General features: G+C 32.8%; 1 protein-coding gene and 1 long non-coding RNA gene across 2 annotated transcripts in view; one reads left to right on the top strand and one right to left on the bottom strand.

The window, feature by feature from the left end:
* The window catches only part of REV3L (REV3 like, DNA directed polymerase zeta catalytic subunit), a gene marked incomplete at its 5' end in the record, with an annotated part of 184,534 nt that overhangs the window by 142,659 nt on the left and 21,372 nt on the right, over positions 1–20,503 (top strand). Inside the window, 6 exon segments of the mRNA XM_079149104.1 lie at positions 1,101–1,345; positions 2,314–2,422; positions 4,383–4,589; positions 8,251–8,360; positions 14,767–14,881; positions 19,454–19,591. Of these exon segments, the coding sequence (XP_079005230.1) occupies positions 1,101–1,345; positions 2,314–2,422; positions 4,383–4,589; positions 8,251–8,360; positions 14,767–14,881; positions 19,454–19,591 (924 nt within the window).
* Positions 1–20,503, bottom strand: part of LOC306666879 — an 89,547-nt gene that overhangs the window by 58,252 nt on the left and 10,792 nt on the right. The window lies entirely within an intron of this gene.

The following is a 20,503-nucleotide window of genomic DNA, read 5'->3' on the forward strand; positions in this document are numbered from 1 at the left end:
TATTGATTTTAAGTCCTTTGGGTATAGGCCAAGGAGTGGGATACCTGGGTCAAATGGTGGTTCTATTCCAAGTTTTCTAAGGAATCTCCACACTGCTTTCCAGAGTGGCTGCACTAATTTGCAAGCCCAGCAGCAATGTATGAGTGTACTGACTTTTAATAAAAGGCAAAGACACCTTAAAACCACATGAGGGACTGGGGTTGTAGCTCAGTGGTAGAGTGCTTGCCTTGAACATGCGAAGCACTGGGTTCAATCCTCAGCACCACATAAAAATAAATAAAGTAAAGGTATTGTGTCCATCTACAACTAAAAAGAATAAAAATTTTAAAAAACATGAGAATATTTCAGTGAACCCGTACCAGGTTTGTTTTGTTTTGTTTTGTTTTGTTTTTGAGTGTTTTCTTTTTTATAATTCCTCAAACTCTCTACTTAATAGTGGTTATTACAATCAGTAATTACTTGGTCCAGTTTTGCTAGGGACCAATTCAGAAATCCTTCTGTTTTCTTCTTGAAAACTGAAATAACATATATCTTTCTCCAGTCTCCTGACAACTCATATTCTCTAATTTTTCCCAATAAACTTCTCAAAGATTATTGGCCAGTTTCTATGTTAAAAAAAAAAAGAAGTCAAAAATTGTTTTTTTTTTTTAACCTTTATTTTACTTATTTATTTTTATGTGGTGCTGACAATTGAACCCATTACTTCACACATGCTAGGCAAGCACTCTACCACTGAGCCACAATCCCAGCCCTATTGACCAGTTTCTTAAATGAAATTGTCAAACTACACAGCTCTCTCTACATCTGCTTATTTAGGTATAGCTATATTTTAAAATAAAAAGAAATCTAATTGTATCTGTCTTTCCAAAATTTACATCTTTTTTTTTTTTCTTTTTTTGTGAATCATTGGCTTACTTTATAGTTTTTGTTAGTTATAGGACTAGGAAAAGGATTTACATGTAAACTCTGAGGTAAAGTAAACAAAAAAAAATATATGCAATCTTATTCTGAAGAGTAAAACATCCTCAGATGATTGTCATATATTCAGATGATCAACATATTTGTATTTAAACTGAATTCTCACCTCTCCCTGTTTGCAGTACCGTGTGGAATCAATGATGCTGCGTATTGCTAAACCAATGAATTATATTCCTGTGACACCTAGTGTTCAACAAAGATCCCAAATGAGAGCACCACAGTGTGTTCCCCTAATTATGGAGCCTGAGTCACGCTTCTATAGCAACTCTGTTCTTGTTTTGGATTTCCAATCACTATATCCTTCTATTGTGATTGCATACAACTACTGTTTTTCAACTTGCCTTGGCCATGTGGAGAACTTGGGAAAGTAAGGCTTTTTCATATTTCCAGTTATATTGTTGTGCTTTATACTTCTTACTAAAATTTCTTTTGAGTATCTCCTTATGCTTCACATTGTCCTGTGAGATAAATGAATGGGCTGTAGCACAACTCATCCATTCATTATAGTTGCCTTACTAACTGACATGGATCATGATATGATTACTTCAGCTTCTTGGGAGGATGCTCATGTGAAGAGGATCATGAATAGATAGATCAACTTGCACCTTTTTATCTATATGAATATCTATGGTCTATCTTAACATGAAAATTATTTTTAATTAATGATATATATCACTTTTTAGTAGAACAGTTTGAGGATTATGATTTTATAATTCTAGTTATCACATCCTCTTTCTAAGAAAGACTTTGATTTTTTAAAAAGTTAAATTGTGGATTTTATTAATTTGTATAAATGAAATTTTATAGACTACATGAGAACATTTTAAATCTCAAAGGTATAGATATTATTCTTGAATTCCAAGAAATACAGTCTTCCTTTTATAATGATTTTTATGTATTTGAGACCCCGGTGTGATTTTAGTCTATGATACACTCACTCTTTTATAGAGAAAGTTTGTGAGAATTGTATTGATAATCCTGTCTTTTCATTAAAGGAATTTGGAGAAGTAATTTATAATCTTTTTGTTTAAATTTTCCTTTAAAGAACTTAATATAAGGTGATCATAGATTGAATTGAAATCTGGTTTTTCAGTATAGATTTAACCATAGATTTTAATATAGTACCATTTAAGAAATGTCCTTTTAGTAAATTATGAATACTTAAAGAACTGCTTTTTGGTAATAAGGCAAGTAAACATATTGCTAAGTACATGAATTGATGTTTAATTGATGTTTTTAAATGAATTCTAATGGAATTAGAAAGATTCCTAAAATTGCCTAAAAACTATTTTATGATTTGAGAAAGTATTTGCTTAATATTTTCTTTCTTAACAGGTATGATGAGTTCAAATTTGGCTGTACCTCTCTAAAAGTACCTCCAGATTTACTTTACCAGATTAGGCATGATATCACAGTGTCCCCCAATGGAATAGCTTTTGTCAAGGTAATACTCTTTTCTAAATGAAAGAAATCAAATATGCCTTAACTTTTAAAGAACTAATAGTGGTTTCAAAATTGTTGGCACAGAATTGAAAACAAAGTTTGCTTGAATATTTTATCTCATTAAGTCAAAGATAAAGGAATCATCTAAGAAATCACTTTAGAAAAAAAGTCATATTGTTTTGCTTTAATTTAGGTTTACAATCTCTTAACTGTTAAATTGCATTAAATGCAATATTGCAAGAAATAAATTTATACACATGCATAGTGTCTGCTCCCTATAAGAATCTAGCAGACTTCAGTTGCAAAAGATGGTACCTACAAAAATTTAAGTTGCTTTACCACATACAGTCTACTAATTGTTTTTCTACAATATTTTAAATCAAATGGAGACTACCTTAAACATGACACTCTAATGTTTCTTGTTTGCATTTTTAAGAAGACATCCAAACAAGTAATAGGGTCCCCTTTTTTCTGTCCTTTATTTTCCCTCAAAAGAAACCAAGGAACTCCTCTTAAATTAATCATTAAAGATAAATAGAAGATTATATTGCCTCTTTTATTCCACTTCATTCATTTCTATTTCCTTTGCTGAGAATCTGTACTAGAATCATGAAGCAGGGTGATTGATTGTACAGTGGACCCCGCCAACTCTCAAATTCATCCTGGTGTATTTATCAGAAGTATCATTCTTTCTTAGTTAGAGGTAATGCTAAACTGCAATTAGTAATTTAAATATGAGGACAGTTTTTACTGAGAGTTCATGGTATATTTCTTTTTTGGAAATTTTCAAAGTGTGGTATTTCCAGGGTCTGATATAGGAAATGAGATGTACTTAGAGTCACGAAAATAGATTTTTTAATTAAATTTCTCCCCATGTAGAAATCAATTACCATATCATACACATTTCTGCTTATTTGGTCCCTGTTCTTTTTATAATACATCCTAAAATATTATGGCTGTTTTAAGAGGTACACCATATGAATTAGAGGTTAGAATTTGTTGTCATTATCATATATATATATATATATATAAAACATATATACCTACATACATACATATATATTTATTATCTCTCTTTAACAGCATTTTAAAATTTACATCTACATTTGACCCAATGTGTAAAGCATAATGAAAACATTTTTTAATATTCAAGAGTGTGATTATCCCATACCCGAGGTTTTAATTGTTCAATTCAACATGTATAGTCTTGCACGTGTCTGTGAATCATCAAAGTTAATACTGTTTTGTGGTTTTCATTCCTACTGGAGTTTTCTCATAAATTCTCCCTAGTCTTGATTAATACAAATGGTTTTTTTTTTCTTTTTTTTTTTTTTTTTTTGGCAACAACAAATTTTATCACTTCACTATTCATCCCCTCTTCCAGATTGCTAATAAATATAGGCCGGAGGGGATGGCTTAGTGGTCTAAGCATCAGATTTGAAATACCTAGAGTCCCTGGAACTGCAGGTTTGAATGTCAGCAGAGTCAACCCAGCTCATCATTCTTCCAAGGTAGATAAATGGAGTTCCATGCAGATTACTGTGTGGGGTCAATAGGATGAGATCTTTAAAAACTGAGGTTGTTTATGAGTGATACAAGTTCCATGTGTCTTTCTGGAAGGATGGGGGTTTTTATCAAAGTTTTCAACAACATTTCCCTCTGAACTTGTGTGGTCACTTATGCACTAGTTGACATCCTCCTTCCTGGAGGCTTCTCAGCTCACATAGAAGTGATCCATTAGATTTATAAACATTATAGGAACCTTTTAGGAGAAAAATCCTCTTCAAAAGAAATAGAATGTGATGATTTTGTATTGCTGGCCACTAGTCATATGGCCATTCTATTGTTAGCATGTTTCAATTCATGACACTGGCAATTATTATACTTTGTGTTTCCTTCTTAGTTGTCTAAATCTATACTGTTTGAGGGATTTTACACATATCTTTTTTCCTTCATGATAGCCTTCAGTAAGAAAGGGTGTGCTGCCAAGAATGCTTGAAGAAATTTTGAAAACTAGATTCATGGTAAAGCAGTCGATGAAGACGTACAAGCAAGACAGAGCCCTGTCACGAATGCTCAACGCACGTCAGCTAGGACTAAAGCTGATAGCAAATGTCACATTCGGTTATACAGCTGCTAATTTTTCTGGGAGAATGCCATGTATTGAGGTAAGTGACGTCTATCCCTAGTATCTTCAAGAGACTGAAGCAGCATCAAAAGAATGAATGTTAATTCAAGCATTTCATTTTGTTTTGAAACTTTAGATTAAGGGGCTTTTTTCCATAATATAGGATCGTTTTTTATGCCAATTCTTATAAACATTAGTATTATTGAGAATTTATGAGTTTTCTCTATGAAAACTGTCTTTATTTCAGCAATAGTTTTAAAGATTAACATGTGTATATATATATATATATATATATATATATTTCTACATAATCTGGATCCATGTATTAGCATTAGGTTGCAGTGCCAATTTTATAATGGTGTTTACAGTTTTGAAACTAAATTCCTTCACTTGTGCTAAATAGAGATCTCGTTATAGATAGGTTGACTTCTCTGAATATCAGAATAAAAATCATTCCGTTTTTACTAGTGTGCCAGTAGATATGAGGCAAAACCTTTCTTTTATAGTGCTCGGTGGAAATTGAAAGACACTTTTCATAGAATAAGACAAATTTCTTTAAATGTTTTTTTGCTATGAACACAATACAGTGAATAATAATTTACTAGTAAGAAAAAAGAACAGTGTAAACTCATTATGTTAATGACCTTCTCTTGCCAAAAGAAGGCCAGAGGATATAGTGATACACCAGATTTATAGTGGTTAGATAGTAGAAAAGCAAGGGAAGAATGAATCCCCACATAGCTCACAATAGGCAAAGTGAGCTCCAAAAACCTGTGCAAGACAGGCAGTGGCATATTCACATTGCAAGTAGTAAAATACTGTCCATAATGCCAAAACTAATACTATTAACTTGAATTTTTGGGTAATGATTTTGTTCATACTAGATAGATCTTTTGGTTTTATAATTATACTGTAAAGTCTATAAGCAATAAGAAATTTATATCGTTTTATGTTTCTATAGGTTTAGGAAATATAAAAATACTTTTATTAGTTCTAGTAGTTAATATTATTACATTTGAAAAACACTAATCTATATGATCTAGTAGAAAAAAAAGAAAATGATATACTACTAATGTGGAACAAGAATATCAAAATTTTTAGGCCATTTCCTCATTTCCTAATTAACTCCCTACCTCTGAATTTTAAAATTGTTTATTAATATATTTTTATAACAAAACAATGCAGAAATGTTCATTTTGTGCTGCTGTAACAGAATACCTGAGAGTGGGAAGTCCATAAATCAAAGGATACATCTGGCAAGGGTCTTCTTACTGAATCATCCCTCGGTGGAAGTCAGAAGGACAAGAGAACACATACAAAAACAAGGAAGAGGAAAGGAGGCCAAACTCATGCTTTTATCAGGAACTCACTCCTGCAATAACTAACCCACTCCCATAATAATGACATTAGCCCATGGATAAGGACTTAGTTCTCATGACCTAATCTCCTCTTAAAAGATCTCACCTCTCTACACTGTTGCATTGGGAATTATGTTTCCAGTACATGAATTTGAGGGGACATATTTAAAACATAAATACTTCTCTTAAAATATATAAGTATTTCGACCCTTGAATAAACAGAATTTGGGGTAATTTTGAACTAACAGTGGAAGTGTAGGAGTAGAGTTCTACGAGGAGCGTGCCACTACTTAATGTGGTACTGCGTAACATATGTGTTCTTGATCCTAGCCTTCTCAGATATTCTGAGGCTAACAACCATGAATATGTGTAACTTACACAACAGTACAATGTGGTGTTAACATCCACATGAAATCATAAGTGGAGAAAGAATCTAACATCACAGAAAGACCTCTTAGTGAATAAGTGAAAAGTTTCCACCAATGAAGTAAATATGGAAGCTAATCAGCCCCATTTAAAAAGGCAGATGGATTATTGACAGTGGTCATGTGCTTTCCTTCATTGAATACAGAATCAAATATTTGATATGTCAAGATCACACCAAAAAAAAAATGCTACATCTGGACTATCATAGAGAAAGAAAGACACTATTAAAGCAAGAATTCCTATAAGAATATAGAGAATAAATAATGTAAATAATAATTGTGGATTAAAGTTTCTGTCTCAGATATTATCACTGATTTGTTCTTTCATAAATTAAAAATTGTGTTTACATTTTTCTTCTAAAATACTGTTAATACTTATGATAATGATATCTATATGACATATATTCTTTCCAACCTTGTTACTTAACTTTTTCCCAGAGTTTTTTTTTTGGTACTGGGGATTTAACCCAAAGGCACTTAACCACTGAGCCACATCCTCAGCCCTTTTTAGTTTTAATTTTGAGACAGAATCTTGCTTAGGGCTTTCCTGAATTGCTGAGACTGACTCTGAACTTGTGATCTTCTGTCTCACCCTTCAGGCATTTGCCACCTCCCCCAGCTACTTTACTTTTTTTGTTATGACTTCTGAGGATTCCAACCACTGCCTAAATTGTAATACTAGTTATTTTCCTTTTTAAATCTTTTATCTCTAAATGTAGTCATATTTTCAAATTAGGAACTATGGCACAAACTAGTAGAATCTGTTAATTTAATTACTGGTTCTTCCTTCTTCACCTCCCCCTAGTACTGCTGAAGCCCTCATATAGCACAGTGTACCCTCCTAGGTGTAAGTTAAATGGGTCAGAGTAAGCAGTATTAGACATTTAAAATAAATGTTTATGTATTACTTGTGTATATCTTAGAAACATCTTTGACTTTGACTCTAGGATGGCTTACCCATCTAGCCATTTGCCCTCATATTTAGAAGTTTTCTTTTTGAAAGCCACAATAGGGGACAGATTGAACCTAATATTCAAATTTAAGTTTTAACTAGATAACATTTTTTTTAATGTATTGTTATAATTTACATTCTGAAGTTTTTCTGATGTGCTCAAGAATAGAATTCATGATCTTTACTTACAATCCAAATTAGGATTGTTGCCAATTTTGTTATTTCTTCCTTTGTTCATATACTGAATATTTACTTTGTAATACAACCTTGAGTAGCCTTTTAAGTATTATTCAATCTTACAGTTAGTTCAGATAATTCAAATTTTTAAGTAAAAATTGAGGAATCTAATAATTATTGCTATTATAAGGTTGTCATAATTATATAGCTTTTGTTTTAAAATTGTAAAGAGAATGCTTGCTTTCTTCCTTCCCTCCTTCCTTATTTATTTATTGGTACTGGCAATTGAACCCAGGGATTTTTACCACTGAACTGTATCCCAGACCTTTCTTATTTGGGAACAAGGTCTTGCTAAGTTTCTGAGGCTAATTTTAAAGTTGGGATCCACCACACCCAGCCCCTATTTATTTATTTATTTATTTATTTATTTATTTATTTATTTTAGTTGTAAATGGACCTTATTTTTATTTATATGCAGTGCTGAGAATCAAGCCCAGTGCCTCACACATACTAGACAAGCTCTCTACCACTGAACTACCACTCCAGCCCCTCCATTTATTTTTAATAGCAGTTCTCCTCAACACTCAAAGGAAAGTCTACATGTTGATTGATCCTTTTAAATTCATCTTATTTTATTGAATATTTGTAGAAAGAATGATGACATTCATGGCTATTTTATTTTGTTTCATATCTAGAAATATTTAGTAATTAAAGTATTTAAATGTTATAGTCTTTTGACTTATACTGAACTGTGTTAACAAATTATGTCCAATGTGTTTATACATATAGGTTGGTGATAGTATTGTTCACAAAGCCAGAGAGACCTTGGAACGAGCAATTAAACTGGTGAATGATACCAAGAAATGGGGTGCTAGGGTTGTATATGGCGATACTGACAGGTAATGAATTTGGGTTTTGTAGTTGTCTTTTTGCATCTTTTCATGTCTTCATTTTAGTGTTTGAAATGGCTTACTGGTGACCTAAAATAAAGTTCTACTTAAGTGATTGCCAGTTGTTATGCTCTCCTGATCAGTGTTAATACAGGTCCTGATTTATAGATACGATCTTAAGAGACAAAAGGGTAAGCACCCTGAGATCAGACTGTAAAGATTCTAGCATTCATCCAAGCAGCTCTTGGCCAAGTAGATAGTGATCTGTAAACAAACCACATACACAGGAGTCTAATCTACTTTAAAAAAAAAAAAAAAAAAAAACCTACTTTTAATGTGAGTAATTTCTCTTACATAGCAGAAACTCTCAGTTGTGTTTAAAATAATTAAAACTATTTTCAAAGGATAGTAGCCAAAACTGTGACAACTTTTTATTAGGCTCCAAAATCTGTTGACCTTCTTCTAGGAGAAATGCCCATAGAAAAATACAGTTTTCAGTTTGATTCTGGTGTGCACAGACTTCCACAAGCCCATTATTCATGGACTGACAAAAAATAAAACTGTTTTTAAATTGTGAATTACTAACACCAGACTACTTCCTTTCTTTCTAAGAATTTTTGGGGCTCACTTACTTATGTAACATCTTTTTTGTGTGACTTATTAAAATTCTTCTTAGAATAAAGGTGATATGCAAATTTTTGGGGGTCTGAATTGTTTTTTTTTTTTTTTTAGTATTGAGAACTTAGGACAGTGTGATATGCTAAGAGCACTTGCCTCAGGACCCCTGATCATTTTACAGTACAACAGAGCAATAGGTGATAACGCTCCTAATCATTAAAAATATTTTATAAGTAATCTTTAAACAACATTTAATTTTTTCCAGTTCTTTAAAATGCACATGTAGTCAGCATTATCATATTAATGCTGAATAAGACCTTGTTTAATATAGTGCCTGTTTTATTACAAACAGTGGGAATAGTTTCAAATTATCAAACCCATAATGATCCATACTCCTTCAGGTTTCTCATTGAAAGCCATTCCTTAGTTTGGCTTTGGGTATTTCATTGCTCAATGAAACTACTTCTGCTGCATGTTCTAGAAAAATAAAAACTACTAAAATAAAATTGTTTACCTTGAATAATTCCTCATAAAATATTTTGGGAAGAGCAGAAAGCTAAACATTTAAATTATGGGTTTTAATTCAGGTCTGTTTATGCCAGTTGTGACACACAGAATTAAAAGTTAGTGTGATTCTGGTTGGCCAAGAGATAGTGATCTGTAAACAAACCATATACACATATAAACTGCTTTTAATGTGAATAATTCCTCTTATTTAGCTGAAACTGAATTTGTATTTTAAAATAATTATTATAAAGGGTAAATTAATAAAAAGGGTAAATTATGTTATGTACCCTTTAAGATCTTTAAGAATTCAGAGACTTACAGAATGTCAGAAATAGAAGAAGATTTTGATACATTTTTTAGGCCAGCAGTTTATATGCTATTGGATGGAACCTTAGGAGGTCTTAAAATGTGCCTGAGGTGATGCTTAAGAAAAATTTTCCTTGAGTAAGAAAATTTCCCAAGATCATCCAGCTAGTCAGTAATGGAGCCATAAATTGGTACCTAGTGTTTTGTTTCCTCACTGGTGCTTTCTCTGTGCATCACATTTCACAGGTATTTTATGACTCAACGAAATTATTTGTAGTGTTATTAGAACTTTTGATCATCATTCATTACCTGATCCATTCAACAAATGTTTTTGAAATTTGTGTAAGGGCCACTTACTTAACAGTAACATCACCCTAGCAGAGAACAAATAGGTTATTAAAAGTGCAAAAAAAATCTGGTTGTTTAGTTTTTGGTCCTATAGTGTTCAAACCTATCCAACAATATTTTATTTCTTAGTAATTACTTTTCTCTTATTAAATTTAATTTTTGTATGTGTGAGGATAGAAGATTGAGAAATTGTTCTAGGGATAATAGGTATTGCTTGGTAGAGTGATAAAAGTTCTCAACTAAAAGAGAAAACATGAATTCTCAGTTTAGCTATATTTCTAGCAGACTGCATGGCAATTAAGTTACTTGTCTTCTCTGAGGTTCAGTTGCCTCATTAGAATGCAGGAAATTTAACAGGTGATGGTGAATCACTGTTGTCTTCTGCTTTCAAGAATTAGGATTCATAAACAATTTGGGGGTCTTAATAAGGGAGATCAGTTAACAAAGAGCATCAGAAGGATTCAAGGGTACTTTTCTTCTAAAGCAGTTATTCTTTATTGTCCATGTGAAAAGTGTAATAAATGAGCACCTTGTATAGTAATAATGGTTCTCAATTATATTTATCCCATCCAGTGGGATATGATCTATGACTATCAGTGATTGAAGCTCTCTATAATAGTGATTCTTAGGCAGGATAGCAAAATACTTTTGACAAGATACACACCTCCAGGGTAGGGAACTAGAATCAATCTCTTGGGAAGTTGACTTGAGTATAATTAAGAAAACCCTCCTAGGTGATTCCCATGTCCCCACTCATTGCCCCTGTATCATGAAAATCGTCGCTCTAAATGTACATTTCAACCTCTTAACTCAAAAAGTGTTATTTAAGTCATTTGAAAACTCCAGTGACAAACAGAAGCACATTTAAAAAAAAAAAAAAATTTGAATCCTGGAGCACTTGACTACTGAACTACATCCCCAGCCCTTTTAATTTGTTATTTTGAGACAGGGTCTAAGTTTCTGAGATTGGCCTGGAACTTGCAATTCTCCTGCCTCAACATCCCTAGCAGATAGGATTACAAGCATGTGCCACTACAACCAGCTTAAAACATTGTTTCCTTTTTTAGGCTAGTCTCTTTATTCTAAGAGACCCAAAACTTTCATTGATCCTGGGCCAGCTCTGTTAAAGCTTGACACCAAATCAAATTGTCCAAAACAGCATAGCCACTAACAAACCCGCTAACACTAACCCGCTAACACTGGGTAAAATCTCAGATATATAATACCCTTTAATAATAACTTAAGATATGTATGTGTATATAAACAAATTATTTTTCAAGAATTTTATTTAAATGAAACTGTATGGTATATATTCTCTAATATTTGTCCCTGAAGAGCAAGCATTCTAATTAGGAGAGAGGAAGTGGAGGAAAATTAGAGAATATAGTAATGAGTGCTACTCTAGAAGTATGTGTATGATGCTGTGGTCAGTCATCCCATCTGGTAAAGTGAAGAATGAAGTGTGCTTGGACAGCCTATTGTGTGTGTGTATGCACACTTACATATAGCTTTAATTTTATTACTTTTATTGAGTTAAATTTTAACAAAAAAGTTTACAGCATATAGTTCAGTATAAAAATGTATAGACCCAGAACATTTCTATTGCCCTCAGAAGTTCTCTCATTTCCCCTTTTGTAATCATACCTCATCCTTACTCCACCACCCCATGCAAGCACTTATCTCTGGATCAGAAGCTGCTGTGTTAGACAATGCAACAATGTTCAGAAGTACAGTGTTTGGATCATGAGGGCTCTGACCTCATTAGTGAATTAATCCATTTGATTGATTAATAGTTTTAATGGTCTCCTGAGAGGTGGTGAAAACTGTAGGCAGTTGGGGCATGGCTGAACAACAGAAATAGGTCTCTGTTGGTGTGGCATTTGGAGTATATTTTGTCCTCAGCATTTTCTCCTTTCCCCCTGCTTCTTGGCTGCCATGAGCTGAACTGTTTACCTCTGTCACACCCTTCTACCATGATTTTCTGCCTCACCTCAGGCCCAGAGCAATCAAGCTGTCTGACCAGGGTCTGAAACTGTGAACCAAAATGAGCTTTTCTTTAAGTTTTTTTGGGGGGCGTATTTTGGTCACAGTGATACAAAGCTGACTAACACATAGTTTAGTTTTGCCTGCTCTGGGACATTATTAGAGACGTGTGTGTACACTTTAATTTTAAAATGTTTGCATTCATCATTGCATCTGAATGTTTATTTTTCATAAACTGTTTGGCAGTCACATATGAAATTAAACATACCCTTCACCTATGACCCAGCAATTCCACTTCTTAATATTTATCCAAGAGAAGTAAAAACATAAGTCTATGCAGAAACTTATATACAAATATTTACTGTTATTTTATTCATATTAGTACAAAACTGCCAACAGTTCATTTGTCCATCAAAGGTTGAATGAATAAACAAATGGCAGTATATTTGTTTACAATAGAATATAATGTATTAATTCCAATGTATACAATGGAATACTACTCAACAATAAAATAAGAAACCAGTTACTGTTACTTCAACACCATGAATGAATCTCAAAGATGTGCTGGGTGAAAGAAGCCAGATATAAGAGAGAATATACCATATCATTCCATTTATATAAAATTCTTGAAAAAAGTTAAACAAATATATAAAAACAGGAAGCAAGTCATGTTAATCCTGAGGCCAGGAGTAGTATAAAGGTATGTAAGGGACCTTTTGGGGATGATAAAAATGTTCTGTATCTTGATTCTTATGGTACTTAAACATATTCTGTGGTAGGAGAAGTTTGCTTGGCTGCCATAATATCAGATTCATAGAACTGTACATTTCAACTGTTTTCATTTTATTACAAACTAATTGTATCTCAATAAAGTTGATTTTTAAAATAATGTTCCAAAATGAAAATTTAGGGCTGGGGATGTAAGCTTAGTAGTGGAGTGCTTGCCTAGTATGCAAAAGAAACTTTATAATGCTCTAGTAAAATATAAATGAACATCAGATGTGCCTAAAAAGAAAGTACAAAAAACTTCAAGCATTTCGGAGTATAGCCTAGCTTAAAGGTAATAATTAGCTATTCAAGGCCTTTTTTTTTTTTTTTGTACCTTAGTGAATGTTAAAATTAATTCAAATTGAAACAGTTTTTATTTTAAGGAACTTAAGCAAATCTGAATAAATCATTCCTTTTTGCAAACTCTGCTGGCTCTAAGACAAGTACTGCCTCTAGTATAAGAACATTTAAAAGACATAAGATTAGTTTATATGGCTAAAAACAAGAATTTCTTTTTTCCATTTTTTTTTCTTTTCTTTTTTTTTTTTTATCCTATGGATCAGGGTCTGAAACTGTGAACCAAAAGAGCTTTTCCTTCTCTAAGTTCAAACCCAGGGCCTCACACATGTTATTAAGCAAGTGCTGTACCACCAAGCTACATCCCTAACCCCAGAAAAAAGAATCTTAGTCATGTTTTAAGTTACCTGTTTTCTGTTTCCACCAAAATAAGTGGAGATGAACTGTATAATCTCTCTTGCTTAAATACTACATTTATTGGCTGTTATTTCTGTTGGTATTCAAATTGCAGTATATACTGAAATATAAAGTTGACTAGATTAAATTAGAAGAAAATATCTGTCAATTTTGTTTTTTCAATTCTTTTAAGATAGTTTTTAATCCATATTAAAATTTAATCCAGATTCTTCCCTCTTGACTTAAATACATTGCTTGTGGAATTGTACATCAGAAATACCTTTCTGAAATTGATAGTATTTTTCAAAAACCATTTTTAGTATACATAAATTGCCCAGAAATTTCACTTCTGGAAATTTGTTCTAAGAATATAATCACAGATGTGTGAAGTAATTTTTACATGAAATCTTAGCATAAATAAATGAATAACAACCTAAATTTTCAATGGTAGGAGTTTGGTTAATTGTTGAATAAATACAGTGCAACTATAAAAATAATGTTTATGAACTAAGTGACATGGAAAATATTCAAAATATACCATTAAATGTTAAGAGAAAGTTACCATATTAATATGATCTGTGACAATAAATGAGAAAAAAATTTACAGATAAATACAAAATGTTCACGGTGCCTTTTTTCTGAACAGTAGAATTATAGATGGCTGTGTTCTTCTTGGTGCCTTTTAGCACTTTCTAACTATTCTTTGGTGAACATAGATTACAAAATATATGTGTACCTTTTTTAATTGGATAGTAATAGAAGGAAATTTCCTGTCATATCACAAGTAGATTTTCCTTTTCCTCGTGTGTGTATTTAATGCATTTCTAGGGATTGAACCCAGGGTCTCATACATGCATTAGGCAAACTCTCTTAACAGTGAGCTACATCTCTAGCCCAAATTTTCTGTTCTTTGATTCAGGACCCTCTTAGCAGCTATGATATCTGAGCTGGTCTCTATGGAGCCAAGTTAGAAATACTAGCTATCTTTAAAGTTCTATAACAATGTATATACCATGAAATACCAGGAAAGTATGATAAACAGGAAAGCTTAGATAGAAAGCAATTTAGTAAGAAAGAGTAAAGGGGCAGGGATTTTTTTTGGTTTAGACAGTATTAGCCAAGAAAGTTATTCTTGACAAAATTTTTGTTACATAGACTTCCTCATTACCTGTTACATTTTTAATTCCCTTAGTATGTTTGTGCTACTGAAAGGAGCCACGAAGGAGCAGTCTTTTAAGATTGGTCAAGAAATTGCTGAAGCTGTAACCGCTACCAATCCTAAACCAGTGAAACTAAAATTTGAAAAGGTAAGAGGAATATAATACCAATAATCATGTATAAAAGTCACATACCTTCTAAAGACTTCTGAGTTTTTCCAAACATTTGTACCAGTTTCTGTTGCTGTAAAACAGAGAACCTCAAACTTAATGGTGTAAAATAACCTCGACTCCGGAATTCAGAAAAGGTGCATCTGGGTTGGCTTGTCTCTGCTCGACCATGTCTAGGTCCTCAGCTGGGAAGACTTTAAGGCTGAGTGTAACTTAACCAGTGGCTGAGGGTCATCCATTCAACAGCTGAGGGCTGAAATCATCTGAAGGGTGCTTACTCTCATGTCTGGTTGTTGATGTGGCTGCAGGCGGGAACATCAACTGGAACTAACTACACATGGCCTTTTCTCAGACCTGCTTGTTCTTCCTCACAGCATGATGGTTCTAGGAGTGAACATCCCAAAGGGAAGTAGACAGAAACTGTTTTGCTTTTTATAAACAGTCTCACAGTGACACCATGTCATAAGCCTCTCTAGACATAAGGAACCCCTTCTATTAATAGGAAGAATGACAACATCATAGGAAGATCATGTGGTATGGGAGATATCCTCTTTGCAAAATACAGTCTGCCACAGGGACTTTTGATTCTTTTCACTACCCTTTATATATCAAATTTTTTTTCTATATAAAATATATTTAGCCTTAGTATGTTTGTGTCAAATACAAAGAATTATAACACACAGCCCTGTCTCCTTAGAGCCAGTAAATGAAAGATTTTATGTATATTCTTTTAGTTGTTGATGAACCTTTATTTATTTTTATGTGGTGCTGAGAATCGAACCCCCAGTGCCTCACACATGCTAGGCAAGTGCTCTACCACTGAGCTACAACCCCAGCCCCAAGATTTTGTGTATATATTTATAAAATCTTTTTATATGTACATAGGTAATTTATAATCTTTATATATCTCTTTATAATCTTTATATACATACATATGTGTAATCTGTCAACTAACAAAATTTCATGAGAGTAATCTAAGCAATGTAAGAACACACAAAAACTGGGCATGGGGGCACACACCTGTAATCCCTGAGATGTGGGAGGCTGAGACAGGAAGAGCACAAGTTCGAGGCCAGTCTCAACACCTTAGTGAAACCTTGTCTCAAATTTAAAAACATAAATTAAAAAAGGACTGGGGATGTAGCTCAGGGGTAAGGCACTCTGGGTTCAATCCCCAGTACTAAAGGAAAAGAACACTCGCAATGAAGGAGGAATTGTATCTTCCTGATCTTGATGGGGAGACTCCATATGGGGAAAATGTTGAAAAATGATTAGGGCTTAGAGGTTTGGTTCAATGGTACAGTGTTTGCCTAGCATATGCAAGACCCTAGGTTCAATCCCTAGCATCATACACAAATAAAAGAAGTTTAGAATTTCAATAGGTGCATGGGACTGCAATCATTCTATATATATAAAAAAAAATGGCAGATAGAAGGATACAGGGATGAGAAAGTATAATTAGAAAATATAGCGTAGCAGGAAATGAATTTGGAACAAATGAAATTGAGACCAGCCTGTAGAATATCTTGAATGCCAAACTAAAGTGTTTAAATTTTATTAACAGAGGTTATTGTCTTAGTCTACTTGTGTTGCTATGAGTAATTTATAAAGAAGCAAAAATTTGTTTCTCAGAGCTCTGAAAGCTGGGATGTCTAAGATCAAAGAACCAGCATCTAGTAGTTAGTAAAGGCCTTCTTGCTACATCCTCATATGGTGGCAGGCAAAAGACCAACAAAGGGGCAACCTCCAACTGTCAAGCTCTTCTGTGAGGGCACCTAATCCCATCATGAGAGAAGGAGTCCTTATGATGTAATTACTTCTCAAAGGCCCTACCTGTGAATGCCATCACATTTGCAACATCTGAATTGTGTCCACTGAGGGGACACATTTAAACCACAGTAGTTATCAAATAAGAGAGTGATGATATCAGAGCTATTTGATAAGTTTTGGCCTCACAGTGTTGTATAAGATGGGTTGGGAACAGGAGACTCCCAAGACCAGAAATGCTACTTGTAGCTCGTAGAGCCTGAACTAGTGAAGTAACAATAGGGAAAATAAAGAAAGAATAATTTAAGAGATACTGAGAAAGAATATGGGCAATACTTAGAAGTAATTAATTTAGGAGGGCAGATAGGGAAAGAGGGAGAAAAGAATCAAAAAATTACTCAAATCCTTGTCATTACCTACTGTGAAGCAAGAATTGTACCAAGAGATTCAAAGAAGACTCACATCTTCCCTGAAGAGTACACAGATATTTACCTGAAATAGATCATAGACCTAAACAGAACAGCAAAACTACTTAACATTTAAGAATTGTTCATTTCTTCATGGTGAATATTGATTATAATTTTATTTCTTGTATTATCTTTACCTGGTTTTAGGACCAGAAGGGCTGCCCTCATTAAATAAGTTATAAGTGTTCCCTCTTTTATTTTCTGAAAGAAAAAATGTGTAAGATGGATACAATTATTTCTTCCTTAAATGGTTGGTGGAAATCACCAGTGAAGCCATCTGAAAGTTAAAATTTTATTTGGAGGAAGGTTTTTAATTATAAATTAAACATCTTTAATAGGTACTACATTATTCATATTTTCTTCTTAGGTCAGTTGTCAAGGAATTGACCATTTCTTTTACGTTGTCAAGTTTATTGACATGAATTGTTCATATTTCCTTATAATGATTTTAATATCTATAAGAACTTTAGTGTCACTTTCAGTTATGATATTGGTAATTGTGTTTTCTTTTTACTGTTCATTCTAGCTAGAGGTTTATTCATTTATTGAACTTTTTGAAGAACTATTTCATTAATTTCTACGCTGTTATTTCCTTTCTTCCACTTTCTATGGGTTTGGTATATATTCTTATCTTAATTTGGAAATTTGGTACATTGATTTTTAAATAAGTCTTTGTTGATAAGCTTTGAAAGGTACTTCCCTCTAAATGGTGCTTTAGCTACAAATTTTGATATCTTTGTCATCATTCATTTGCTTCAGTTATAATGATCTATAGGTTACTTAGAAGTGTGTTAAATTCCAGTTATTGGGGATTTTTCCAGAACTCTTTTTGTTATTATTTAATTTAGTTACAGTTAGTCAAAGAACATAACTCATACTATTTTTAAAGCTTTCTATATTCTCACTGATTTTGTCTCAGATAGTAAGAGGGGCTAAAGTCTCCACTATAATCATGAATTATTTGCCTGTTAGTTCCTTTTAGTTCTGTCAGTTTCAATTTCATGTATTTCAAGGTTTCTGTATTAGGGGCATGCACATTGAGGATTATGTATCATCGTGATTAATTGATACTTTTATCTTTGATAATGTTCCTTCTCTTGAAGGAATATTTCTAATATTAATGTATTACTCTGACTTTCTTTTGGATTATTGTTAATATGTATAACTATTTCCATTTTTTAACTGATGTCTTATGTTTAAAGTGGCTTTCTAATAGTTTATAGTAGATTCTTACTGTTTCATTTAGTCTGATAATTTCTGCATTTTAATTGGGATAGTTGGGTCATTTACAGTTAGTGTGATTATCAATAAAGCTTGGACATTTCCACAGTGTTTACATAGTACAAATATGATAAATATATAAAATGATAAATACATAAAATCTTTATCAATTAATAAAAAATAAACATGCTGGACACAGTAGCAGATACTTGTGGTCCCAGATACTCAGAAGCTGAGGCAGAAGCATCAGTTGAACCCAAGGATCCAAAGACAGCCTGGGTAATATAGTAAGACCCTGTCTCAAAAAAGACATATTTAAATATTTTTTAAAGGGGAAAAAAAAAGCTTGGGTACGAGGGAAAGGTCTAAATTCGTAATACTTTAAAAAAAAGAATACATGATACACCATTGATCCTGGAATTCCACTTAAAGGAATTCCCAACACCCACCCACCCCCAAAAGAAAAGACATCCTAAATGACCCATAGGAGGTAACTGATTACATAAATTATAACCCATACAGTAGATTGCTTTGTAACTACAGAAAACAAAATGAGGTTTCTATATCAGGATGGAGTGCTCTCTAAAATAAGTAAGCATGGTGAAGAATGTTGTATATTGTAAGCTACCATTGTAAGGAGAAGAAGAGCATATCTGTACATACATTTGCTCAAACTGTCTCTGTAAGGATACACAGGAAACCAATAATAGGATGCCTCTAGGGAAGAGGAAGTGGAAGCTAAGAGGCTTCTCACTGTATATTCTCATATAACTTTTTAAAATTTGTGCCATATGTAGAAGAAAATTAATTTAAATTGTTGAAGAAGATATAATTGATAACTTTTGATAGAGCAGTGTTAATTGAGGTAGGAGCAAAATTGGTAATGCCAGAAAAGTAGTGAGTGGTAAAGAAGTAAAGATAATTAATTTTATATGCTTTTTTATTGAGTTTTTTAATATTAATTCATTGTACCTTAAGTCATATTATGATTTTTTTATTAATTGAAATTTGAGAAAAAGAGAACAGAAAGACATAAAAATAAAAATCACAGTGGGAAAAATGGTTATTGAGAGACATTTTCTTAATTTCATTATAGGTATATTTACCATGTGTTTTGCAAACAAAAAAGAGATATGTAGGTTACATGTATGAAACACTGGATCAAAAGGACCCAGTATTTGATGCAAAAGGAATAGAAACAGTTAGAAGAGATTCTTGCCCTGCTGTTTCTAAGGTAAGTTCTATCTCACTTGTATGTGTAAAAAATAAGTGACTAAGACTCTGGTGAAAATATAAGTATACGTAAGCACACATCTAGGTGAAGGAACTATATCCTACATAACAATATTTACCTCTAGGAGGATACTATATGAATTTTGAGATTTTCTTTCTAATGTAATATTTTATTTAGTCCTTAATATCTGAAAGTCCTTCTTTCCATATTTTATATTTTATCAAAATTGTTGAAAAGCAACATGTATATTGGGCACAGTGGTGTGTACCTATGATTCCAGCTACTCAGGAGACTGAGGTGGGAGAATCACTTGAGCCCCAGGAATTTAAGTCCAGGCTAAGCAATATAGCAAGACCCCATCTCAAAAAGAAAAAGAAAACAAAAAGCAATAACACATGAACTGGTAAGAATTCTTGCCTATCACCTGGAAATGATAGTAGGATGTATTGCGATATAACACCTCCTAAAAGGTAGGGAGTCAGATGAAGAAGAGAAACTACCATAGATTTCATAAGTAACACAGCCCCTTCCACATTAAATGAAATTTTATTTACTTAGGTCATCAGTAATAAAATAGGATAATTTAAGAATGGTGCTACTGTAAATTACCTAAATTTCTCTACTATAATAATTTTCACCATATTATTATTTCTTTTTTGCTTTACTCAGAATCCTTTAGGAAACCAAAAATAATTAGCATAGATGGGAGTAGCTCTCTATATACTGAGTTTAATGAGATCATTAAAATGCCATTTATAATATTATGTGAATTTGGGGTATTACTCTCGTAATTTCTGTAGGATATGTCATCAGTATACTCTCTCCCTGTTGGCAGAATTGTACTTAAGCTAAATTAACAAGCTTATTACATAAATACATATAGTTTCCAGGATTCAGAATATATAGCAGTTT

The sequence above is a fragment of the Sciurus vulgaris genome (assembly GCF_902686455.1).
Source record: "Sciurus vulgaris genome assembly, chromosome: 7".
NCBI lineage: Eukaryota > Metazoa > Chordata > Mammalia > Rodentia > Sciuridae > Sciurus > Sciurus vulgaris.